At 46.2% G+C, this 12,177-nt stretch overlaps 1 protein-coding gene across 1 annotated transcript in view; it reads right to left on the minus strand.

Moving 5' to 3' along the window:
* LOC126253082 (proton channel OtopLc-like) overlaps positions 1 to 11,898 on the minus strand; it is a 153,818-nt gene extending 141,920 nt beyond the window's left edge. Inside the window, exon 1 of the mRNA XM_049954181.1 lies at positions 11,783 to 11,898. Within this exon, the coding sequence (XP_049810138.1) occupies positions 11,783 to 11,868 (86 nt within the window). The 5' untranslated portion in view covers positions 11,869 to 11,898. The remainder of the gene's footprint in view (positions 1 to 11,782) is intronic.
* Between the last annotated feature and the right edge of the window lie 279 nt (positions 11,899 to 12,177).

Raw genomic sequence — 12,177 nt, forward strand, 5'->3', positions numbered from 1 at the left:
ACGAACAACCTGAGCGGGTGTCATCGGACGTCCGCCACGAACAAATTCAACGAATAATAAAGAACAAAATGAGACAATAAAGATGGTAGAGCACTTGCCCGCGAAGGCAAAGGTCCCGAGTTAAAGTCTCGGTCGGGCACACAGTTTTAATCTGCCAGGAAGTTTCATTTTCATAGCTATTTGTAATTCACAATCACAGATTTTTAGGTCTAGGAGTTCAGAAATCTGCTTGAGACTAGGATAACTTCTTTTATACTCTTTAACCGGAATTAAAAACGAGAGATATTTAAAATTCATTTCTATTTAAATAATAATTGTCTGCATCTTAGTCTTTTTTGTGTGAAATTTTTCAATCGATTTCAAACATTTCGATAAGGTTATAACAGAGCAATTTGATAAATTTCAGGTTTTTCTTCGGTGGCACTAGGATGTACAGTACATACGGAATGTTTACAGTGTCAATGATCCATATGGCATGGTCTTCGGCGATGAGATGGCGCACACAAGGCTTGTCTGCGCATCCTCTGTTTTGGATCTGTAGGCTGTAACTGTGCTGAGTTTCATGTGAACAGTGTTTGCAATATTCAGTTCGGGGTACAGCCGGCCGCGGTGGTCTTGCGGTTCTAGGCGCTGCAGTCCGGAACCGTGGGACTGCTACCGTCGCAGGTTCGAATCCTGCCTCGGGCATGGATGTGTGTGATGTCCTTAGGTTAGTTGGATTTAAGTAGTTCTAAGTTATAGGGGACTGATGACCTATGTTAAGTCCCATAGTGCTCAGAGCCATTTGAACCATTTTTTTGAGTTCGGGGTACAACCGTGTCCCACCAACAAGTACACACAATTGTTGAACAGTTTCAGTCATTTGAAAGGGGTCGCGCTGTGGTCCTACGGGACCCTGGATGGAAGTGTCGACGGATTGCTGCACATGGTGGGCACAACGTATCGGTGGTGCTTCACTCCTTTCAACCGACCTCTGTGGAGCATTCCCGTATCTGTAGAAGAAGTTCTAGACGTATGCATAGTTTACACGCACTTCAACATTGACGCAAACTGTTGGCAGAGCTGGTCGACCAAATATCATCGAAGGACGAGGTCCAGGCACCTGTTCTGTCATCAGGGGCCGTAGGGAACCGTCTGCTTGCAACATAATGAAGATCACGTTGGTCTCTCGCCACGTTTTCACAAAAACTACGATGCCGCCAAGTATGGCATTTATCACAGATGCTAAAACTCTTGGTGGTTTACGGTCCACACCATGTGAAATACTCGGCTGAGTTTGTGAAAGTACTACAGGGAATGCGGCTGAAAAATGAAGACCTACTAGTCAGCTTCGATGTGTCATCCTTATTCACACGAGACTCCCTGGCTTTACTAGAAGAACACTTTGAGGAGGATATCATCAAGCTCTTTCGCCATGTTCTAACCACCACCTATTTAAAGTGTGGTGAGAAGTTCTACGAACAGACAGATGGTGTAGTTATGGGCTCCCCCCTAGCACCAGGCATAGCCGACCTATACATGGAGCACTTCGAAAAGCTAGCACTGGCCACTGCTAAACACAAGCCAAAAGCCTTCCACAGGTACGTTGACGATACCTTTGTAGTTTGGCCACGTGGCAGGGACAAACTGCTAGAGTTCCATCAACACCTCAACAGCATACATGGAAATATCAAATTTACCATGGAGTTTGAAGAGAACAGAAGCTTACCCTACCTGGATATCCTGATCACAAGAAACATGGACGGTACGCTGGGACACGCAGTGTATGGATAGAAAACACACACGGACCTCTATCTTAACGCCAATAGCTGCCACCACCCCGCCCAACGCAATGCTGTACTCAACACCTTAGTGCACAGGGCCAGGTCCATCTGCGATAAGGAAAGTTAGCCAGGAGAATTGCAACACCTTAAGGACACCTTTAAAAAAATGGATACAGTGAGACACAAATAAGGAGAGCTCTGAAGACCGACCACAAGAAGAGAGAAGAGATACCGGATGAAGACGAAGCAATGGGCTGTGCATTCTTGCCATACGCGTGGCTTCTGACGTCCAAGATCGCGAGAATTCTCAAGAAATATAAAGTGAAGACAGTTTTCCGCGCAGCAGGAAAAATCAAAGACCTTCTCGGTTCAACCAGGGATCCACTAGGTGTGACGGCACCAGGTGAGTACAAGATCGGATGCGAATATGGGATGCAATATACAGGACAGACACAGCGTTGCATCTCACAGCACCACAGTGAACACATTAGGCATGTACGCTTGGCTCAGACCAACAAATCTGCTGTGGCGGAACATAGTATTGACGAGAAGCACACCTTCGATTTCGAGGACACAAAGATAATATGCAGTACAAACGGATTTTGGAACTCAGTAATCAGAGAGTCCATAGAAATACGATTACACGACAACCTAATTAACCGCGACAGTGGCTACCATCTCAGCACAGTCTGGGAGCCTGCAATCAGGAAAATCAGAGAAGAACGTTCCGTTCCACCAAGGGCCCCGGACGAAGCAGACAGAGACGCGTCCCCCCCCCCCCCCCCCCCCCCCCCCCGCCCCCCACCAGCACCACCGTCCGATCCAGGCGCATCGGGCGATTCCGCGGGCGCGTGATTGGCCGGACGCGGGAAGAGGAGAGCGGTCCAGCAGAGATATAAGCCCGCGACAGACGATATCCCGACACTTCACCTGAAGACCATGGAGACGCATTCCATCGAAACGTTGCTACGAGATGACGATGCTACTCGGCTGACAACCCGTAAAGACTTCATATATGCAACTCTGGTGTGGTGAAAGGCTTGACGGGAGAGCAGAATGACGCTCTGCTTAGGTTGTGTTTTTTTTTTTCTTTATTATGATTTCATTCCGCTGCCCCATATGGGCAGGGGAGGGCTCTCAGTGGGACAATCCGCCACTCTTCAGCCGAGAAACATGACAGCTAATAAAAGAAGAAAATGATACATACAAAGGCGATAAAAAGGGGAACATAAAAATAGAGGAAGGGGAGATAATGGAGGTAAAGATACACTGACATGGAGACGTTCATGGGGAGACAATTAAAAAGGTCGACATAAAGGTAAAAAAAGAGTTGGTGATGCGTAGAGCACAAAACGGGCACTGTAGTCACACGCACAGGTCAAAAGTTGCCCACAATATTAAAAACACTCCAGAACAAGACACTTTAAAACCACATGAAGAGATGGAGCACACACAATGGAGAATAAAACAGCCAGGAGGGACCTGCCAAGGATGAGAAAGGAGCAGAGAGCAAGGGGCAGCAGGGGAGTGGTCGTGATGAAAAGAGTAGGAGCATCAAGGGGCGCACCAAGAGACAGGAGACAGGTGGGGCTGTAGATGAAGAGGGAAGACAAGGCAGGAGGGAGTGCAGAGACACTGAGGGGGAGCACAGGAGAGGGAGGGGGCATAGGAGGGGGAAACTTGCCCATGTGTAGGGAGGGGGAGAAGACTAGGCTGTGACCGAAGCCTCCTATTTATGACAATCAGAGAGGAAAATGCACAGGCATGAACACGCCAAATATCGGTGACCAATAGCGCAGTTCTGCAGATCGGTAGCGAGAGAGCCAGCTATGCCACCTGTCGGACGATGAAAGAGCGTGCAGAGGCTGTCTGTCAATCATAACGTCCGCAGCAGTCGGCGGCCCCAGCGCCCTCTGTCGGACGCCGCCTGCCGAAATGCGTGTACGCGCTGTCGTGCGCCCGTCCTCGCCGTTGTCAACCAAACATCTATGTCGTCATCTCTCGTATGACCAACAGTTGTTTTTTGTGTTGACTATGATTTTAACATGGCCAGCGCTGGATCCCATGCCGTGCTGAGTTGGTATCCTGTGTCAAACAAATTAGTCAGCTGCGAATTTCCACTACTTCTTCGATAATACTGTCCCAGTACTAAGACGTCGACGGTGTTTTTGTATTGCACACAATGTCCCGCACTGAGGCAGTGCTCGGCCACTGCAGATTTCTCTGGCTGGTCCAGAAGTGTGTGTCGTCGATGGGCGACACATCTCTCCTCCACAGTGTGGCAAGTTTGTCGAATGTATGACATACCACAGCTGCATGGATCTTATAGATAGCAGGCCTCCTCAAACCAAGATCATCCTTCACCAAGCCCAAAAGAGCTCCGAGCTTCGTCAGTGGACCCCCTCCACCTCCTGCATTATGCCAATGACACAGCATTCCTTGCCCTCGCTCCTACCCTCCGACAGTCCCAACGCCTTCTCCAGAATCACCTTGACCTTTTTGCTCCTGAAAATCAATCCTCGCAAGACCCAGGCAATCATCGTAGATCGTACCCCTTGATCCTTCCGGCTCCTTGATTTCTCCCTTACCGCGGCCGGCGTTTCCAGTGATTGTTAAGTGTTGTGCGTCTTTTCCGAAGTGTTGCGAACTGACATCATACTGTTGCTGTGTGTGATTTTTATATCTCTTGCGAACAGAACCCAGACTGTCGCCGTGTTTTTTATTTGTCTGTCTACTATTATACCTGTCTGCTTCCTGTGTATTTTATTAGCATCTCCGACCCTTTGTTTTATCGCCTGCTTTTATTGTTTCTTATCTTCTTGTGTATTAAAAATTCTGTATGCTGAAGAGCAGCGTACTAAGCTGCTGCCAGCCCGCCCCCTTTGGGGGGGAATCGAAATTCAATAAACGAAAAAAAAAAAAAAAAACGTTGGTGTACAAAAGATGCATTTAACTTCATGTTTCTCCAATAATCTTCTCGTTTTCGAAGAAACACCGCCGATGTACTGCGAAACGACCATTGCTCTTTGTTCATTACTTTCTTCCAGTTCTTCACTTTCTCTAGTTCAGAATATCCATTCTCTAAAAATACGGTACGGAGATGGCATAGCTCTTCAGACAAGTTGTCAGAATCTGATATGGCTCGTCCTGTATGCACCAACGTCCTGTGCCCGCCACTTCGTTGTGCAGGATGGTGACGCTTGGTGGCCTGTAAGTATAAGTCCATGTGTGTAGGTCTACGGTACGCAGTGTGTCGCAAGCTACCATCTTCTTTCCTCCGCACCAACACGTCCGGGAACGGTAGTTCGCCGTTTTTGTCCATCTCCATCGTGAATTTGATGCTTGAACGAAGAGAATTTATGTTTTGTGAAACTGAATCCAGTGACTCAGTGCCACGGGGCCAGATGACAAAGGTGTCATCCACATATCGCCAAAATCATGTGGATTTCAACTCCGCTGAATTGACAATTTCATCGCTTCAGAGACCGTTTTCTGCAAAAAGAAAAGTTAGACGACAAACTTCGAGGACGGGCCGTGTACATCCTTCGGAAAAATCTCTGGCTGACGCGGTGTTTTCAGTCTTGGAGTTTTTTGCAATGATTCGTTAATATTCATTATAGCAGTCAGCACTTGCCTTCTGTGGAACTGAAATGCTTACATTATTCCTCAAGTTCCAGGGTACTGCATCTGCCTCATATATCATGCACAGGAATGGCCTCAATGTTACTGAGGAAACATCTATTTCAGAGGCTTTGTTTTGACTTACACGGGTCAGATCTTTGTCAAATGTCATGTCTCCCACCTCATTTTTCATTTACTTCCTTTTCGGTTTCTGTTGTATAGCCCTCCTATGTATTCATTCCAATTTTCAGCTTTTCGTTCTCTGCTTTGTGCTGGCTGGCTATCTGACTTCTACATATTGATACTGTTACTTCCTTTTCCTCCAAAGATATCTTTAATTTTCCCATAAGTAGCATCGATTTTTCCCCTATTTGTGGATGAATTTATCCTCTAGGCTAACGGCTTAACCATTTTGCACTTTCTGTCCATACCATCCTTCAGATATCTGTATTACATTTCATCTGCTTCATTTGCAACGTGTCTACACTTTCTCCTTATGTCAGTTAGACGAGATACACAGTGTTTTACCTCGGTTTCTTACAGGATCTTTCCTCTTTACCTGTTTCAGTTTCTGCTATGTTCATTATTCCATATCTCAAGTATACCTATTACTCTTCTATAGTTTTCCTTTCACCTGTTCCAGTCTGTTGATTGACGCTCTCTACGAGTCTCTGAACAACCTCTTCTTTTTCTTTTTCAATTTATTCAGGTTCCATTTATTAATTTCCTATCTTTCTGCAATTTGTTCAGCTTTCCTCTACACTTTATAACCAATAAATTGCGGTCAGACTACAAAATACGGTCAAACGGCGGTTGTGGAACTGGCTCTTCGTACCTGCTACCTTGACTACGATCCTGCGTTGTCACTGCTACCTGTTAGGTGTTCAGTAACACTTGGGACCACCCTCACCCTGCTGTACGAGCCGCACTCAATAACTAATGCTACACGTCTTTTCTGGAAGCAGGTTGTTTTTATTCAGGATTAACACACCATATTATTTCCACTCTTTTGGCTACAAAAGCCTGTGTTTCAACATAACTTCCGTTCAATGCGATGGCCTTACGCCACCTTAGTGGGAGGGCCTGAATACTGGCATGGTACCTCTCTACTGTTCTACGTCAGAGTCAACGTCTTGCCGCATCAGTAACCTCACCATCATCCACGTCCTGCTCCCCGCGGAGTGCATTCCTCATTAGGCCAAACAGAAGGATGTCGGAAGGTGCGAAATCCGGGCTGTAGGATAGAAGAGGAAGAACAGTTCAGTGACGTTTTGTGAGCTCTTCTTTGGTTCGCAGACTCGTGTGAGACCTTGCATTGTCATGGTGAAGGAGAAATTCATTCGCACTTTTGTCGTTTTTTCAGTTTCCTGAGGGTAGCACAATACACGTCATAGTTGATCGTTCCACCATGAGGGAGGACATCAATCAGGATGATTCCTTCAGAGTCCTGAAGACCGTCGTCATCAGTTTACCGGCTGAGCTTGCACCTTTTCTTCGGAGGGGAGGTGGTGTGGAGCTACCCTATGGATTGCTGTTTTGTTTCCGTTTCCAAGTGATAAAGTCATTTTTAATCGCCTGTGAGGAAGTCCGACAAAAATCGTCACGATCAGCTTCGCAGCGCGCAAGCAATTCTGCACAGATGGTTTCGGTTGCTCTTTATGATCCTCTGTCAGGGGTCGAGGAACGCACCTTCCGACATCCTTCTGTTTGGCTCAATGAGGAATGCACTCCGCGGGAAGCAGTACGTGGATGATGGTGAGGTTCCTCGACACCCCTTTGAGTGTCCCAAATGGTGGACGAGTGTGTCAGCACTACCAATGGACGCGTTCAGATAAACATTTCTATTTTATTTGTTTATTCTTCACGATTACAAATAGTTATCTGAAAAGCTAAAATAGGCCGTACAGATCACATTTCGTTGGACAATAATAAATTTGTACATTAACTATTTATTTCTGATACTTATTTTTTAATACAACAACAATTACTACTATACTACCTGAGCGGTGCGCGGCTCGTGTTCATGGCGTTTATTGCTTGTCGTCTTGCCTTTACTTTATTGCCGCCTCGTTTCTTATTCGATTTACTTACGTCAATAAGTTGCTGTCCAGTCTGCCAGTGAGTGGCAGCAGCAGCGCTATCGATAAGAGCACTGTCGTACTATCTTTGGAGCGACCGCTAGTATTTCCGCGTCGTGGTGTGCAGTGAGTTCAGTCGGGATGGAGCTCCAGTGAGGTCTGCACAGCCAGTACTCGCCTGACCGCTGGCGACACACATGCACTGTCCGACGGAAGGAGACTTGAGCACGGCCGACCGTTGGTTGGTTGTTCGGTCGCTCGTCTCATCGGGCGACGTGTATTTGGTCTTCCGGCCGCTTCTGGGCCCCTACAATTGGTCATCTTGCGGGACGTGGGTCGGTTCCTTCCTTGTGCAGAGATGTGGCCAATGGGCAAGTGTTCTCTTTGCATGGTTGTGTCCGAGCCAGTGTCTCCGGGTCGTTGTGGGTCCGAGTTGCGAACGGACATCAAGGGAGTCGGGACGGAGCAGCACTGCAGTCCGGACAGCCATGACTCACCCGATCGTTGCCGACACACATGACTTGAGTGTGAACGACATCGGTTGGTCGTTCGGACGGTCGTCTAATCGGACGACGTGTATTTGGTCGCCGACCGCTTCTGGGTTGTCTGTGTGTGTCGACTTGTGATTTGTTCTTGTTGTTCAACAGTGACTGGTTTCAGTATTGTTCGAGTTGTTTGTGGAAGTGTTTTCACGGAACCGTGTGACGCTTGGGGTTTGACTGAGCAGTAATTTTAATGCTGTCTGCTTGCTGGATGGATTGGGTGTCGGTTGGGACATAGCAGCAGTGAGGGTGCTGTTCGTATTCTCGTCCTTGGCCGATATTCTCCATCGTTGTGCCATCGGTCGGACGGAAGGGAATTGGTTAAACTGTTAGTCGGCCCTTGGGCCGTCTCTGGTTTGGGTTGCCATCCGGTTACCTAACTTGAGGTCTTGGCTGCCTATCTCACCTCACCTTACGTTTGAGTTTCCCAGGCCGACCCTAGGGACACTTTTGAGCACCACTTGTTCTGTTTGTTTTAAACTGTAATTTTCATTTTAGTTGAAGTATTGTGCGAAGCTTTTTTTAAAATTTTGCATAAAGGCCTTCAGCCGTGTTAAATTAAAATTTTGTGCATGGACTGATTTAAGAAAGAAGGTTTTTATTCTTAAAAGGTCTTCTATCTGGAATTGACTGTAATCCAGGCCCTAAGTCGCTAGTTGTTCCATGTGTAATGTGCGGCCTTCAGCCATGGGTCTGCGTGAACCCCTTAATAAGGCCTTCAGCCGTGTGTATTCTCTAAAGGAAATTTTTTTATGAGATGCAAGGGGTTTACTCTAAATTATTTATCTGACTTGTTGTTCAGGCCCTCAGCCGTTGTTTCAAAATTGTTTGTGGCCTTCAGCCGTGCAATAAGTTAACCAGACTTCGGCCGTTCTGTTGCAAGTTAAAAAGAAATTTCTTGGTTGGAAAAATTGTTTATTAATGTGCCTTACTTGTAGTTGCCCTTCAGACGTGTAGTGTAGGCCTTCAGCCGCAAATTGCTTTCATTGCATGTATTTTTTTAAAATTTACCTTCTATTCTTAATTGCTTTTGATTTCTAAGCCAGGCCTTCAGCCGTTCTTGTGCTTGCTTTGTGGTTTTGGGCCTTCAGCCCAGAAAGCATGTCAAGTTTCGTTTAACTGGGCCTTCAGTCGTATTGTTTAATTGTGATCTTTAAGCCAATGTGTAAATAAGTGGTTCTTAGAAAAAATAAAGTTGTGTGCTTGAGTGTGCAACTCACAGTAACTGTTTACGGCCCCATCCACAACCTTAACCTTATCCTGTGCGCTCTCTGACTCCCTACCAATCAGGATTCACTACCGCTACTACAAAACACCTATAAAACCCTTAACCAGATATCCAACTACCAACACTACTGTAAGCACTGTAGAATCTGATCTATTTTGTGTTTTTCATTTATTTTGGTGTCTTTAACCTGTAGATGATTGTTCTCGCTACTGGATCCGTCCTCGTACTACTCTAGTCAGTAGCCATTGTCTGCTGGATTCCTTGGCCGTCTGACAGCACGTCGGCAACGTTTCTATTATAAGAAGCAATTCCACCAGTCAATGTTACAATTTTAAGTTCACTCTTCCATGATCACTTGCATGAACGCAATGCGCATTCTTGAGAAGGTATTTCATTCCGTGGTCGCCGATCTCAGTTGTCTTCTCTCCATCTGCAGAACACGTTGTCTAGACGGGATGGCAGCACCCTGAGGTGCAGTTGAATGCCTAGTGAAGTCTTCTTCGGCCTTCTTCGATTCTGCAGCTGCAGTATCGTTCAAGATGCGGCAGGGCGACTCGGTCCTTAGTTCTTTTTTGGGATCCAGCATCTTTAGTGCCTGACAGCCATTACCCACCGAATCTTTGTAGAGCGCGCAGACCCACAATGTGTGTTCTGATATGCCTACAATGTCGCAAGCGCAGCTATCATTCATTATGATTTTGTACAGATATGTATCATAAGGGCCATGGCCAGACAGCTCGTGTATGAATCCACCAGATGGGTTAAGAAATATTATTTTTATTCTCTCCCTGATCTTGGGGAGAAATTCCAGTTGAGTAGTGCGGTGTTCCTTCGTTATCCTTCGGTCAACTCGAATGAGAGTGTCCGCACGTTCCAACATTGCAGGAGTCTCAGATGTGTGAGACCAGCCTGCACACGGAATGCCGGAAAGGTTTGTGTGACCTTGTTGCGATGATGACATACTTCTCGCGCAATGGCTCAGCGTGATTTTGTTCACAGCCAGATCTCTGTAGATGCTCTGCGAGCGCGTTTAGAAATCTGCCACGCTATGGTTTTCCGCCGAAAGAAACTCATTGCTCTCTGGTTGGAACACTGCTCCGTTACGGACACTATTTTGAAAGGTACAAGTAGCGCCGAAGCTCGAATATTCCAAGATGTCACACAACAAATTCCTCATTTTTTTCAAGAGAAACTGGCTGAGAAGAAGAAGTGTTACATTATTTATTGAACGCTACCAAAAATCAAGGGCAAAGGCATACGTAACCTTCTTCATTGATTTCAAAAAAGCATATAATTAAATTGATAGAGAATCTCTGTTATCAGCCCTGGAAGAAATGGGTTTGGATCAGAAAACAATCAGTATTGTAAAAGCGACCCTTACAAATACATTTTCGAAAGTTAAATTTATGGGCGAATTATCGGAACCCTTTCAAATAAAAACGGGAGTGCGACACGGGGATGGGCTCTCACAGTTTCACCGTTGCTGTTCAATTGTGCGCTTGAGAGAGTAGTCAGAGAATGGAACACAAATATTAAGAGAGGTATAAGACTTGGTTGCAAAAAGAAGAACCTTAAAGTAAATTGCACTGCTTTTGCAGATGATATGGCCCTGTTTGCTGAAACAATGGAAGGAGCACATGAGCAAATCCTTGAACTAAAGAAACAAGCAGCTAAAATAGGTCTTTCAGATCTCCTTTTAAAAAACTAAGATATTGACAAACATCAACCACTCATGTAAATACCTCAAAGTTCAAGAACAAAACATTGAAATAGTAAAAGAATTCAAATATCTCGGAGAATGGATTAGTTGCAATGCTGGGGAAAGAAAATCAATGGAATCCAGAAAAAATTAACTTGAATTGGCCTTCCAACTAATAAAAAATACATACAACCAAAAATCCCTTTCATGGGGCTCCAAAGTTACACATTACAAGACAGTGATTAAGCCAGAAGCACTGTATGCAGCCCAAACACGGAACATGAATTTCAAAGGCCAAACGGAGAAAATTGAGCTAAAGCAAAGAAAACTTTTAAGAAAAATCGTACGAACAAAATTTCAAGTCAATGAGATTATATACTTTCAGATACTATGCGAAAAATGAGGATAAATTTTTAGGGTCATCTACTCAGAATGAATTCCAACAGATTAACCAAACAAATATTTTACTTTTTCCGTAACCGCAAAACGAAAACCAACTGGTTTAAAGAAACTGAGAAAGACCTAGCGGAATTAAAGATTTCAGAAAATTCACTTATCGATCGAACAGCGGAATTAATTACTATGTAAACATAAGGTTCCAAGACAAATCTACACAAAAGGCCAAACCCTTCATCCCGGAAGAAGAGAGGAAAAGAAGATCAGAAAGATTTAAGAAATACTGGACCATAAGAAAAGAACAACGCGCAAAGAAATGATTGATCCAGCGTACCCCAAAGAGGGCGAAACGAAAGAAGAAGAACGCTGCTCGTAGTTGAAATCCGACTATGGGCGGACGGCCCGTTGCCAGTGGGAGACGAGGTGTGCTGTAGTGTGGACGTGTTGTCACTCACTGCGGTCCTATGGCGAAGTGCGCCCGGCGGCGGCTGGGGCTGCGCGGTGAGGCGGTGAGGCGCTTGTCGGACGGCACGAGCGCCATCTCGGACAGGCGCGCGCCGCTGCCGCCCGCCGAGCCGCTGCCGCTGCCGCTGCGGCCGCGCAGCCGGGACGCCGCCTCCGCGGCCGCCGCCGCCTCCAGCCCTTCTTCCTCCTCCTCCTCCTCCTCTTCCTCTTCCTCCTCCTCCTCTTCCTCGCGGAAGCTGTGCTGCTGGTCGCCGCATATCGGGCAACCGGGCCTCAGACACCGCCTGCAACAAACAGCGCCGCCCGATAAATCAACCGCCAGCAGGCAGCCCTTTCGCTGCTAAGGTGTCGTGACCATTTTTAGCGTTTAGCCGTGCACACGTTC

This window comes from Schistocerca nitens, chromosome 4 (assembly GCF_023898315.1).
Source record: "Schistocerca nitens isolate TAMUIC-IGC-003100 chromosome 4, iqSchNite1.1, whole genome shotgun sequence".
NCBI lineage: Eukaryota > Metazoa > Arthropoda > Insecta > Orthoptera > Acrididae > Schistocerca > Schistocerca nitens.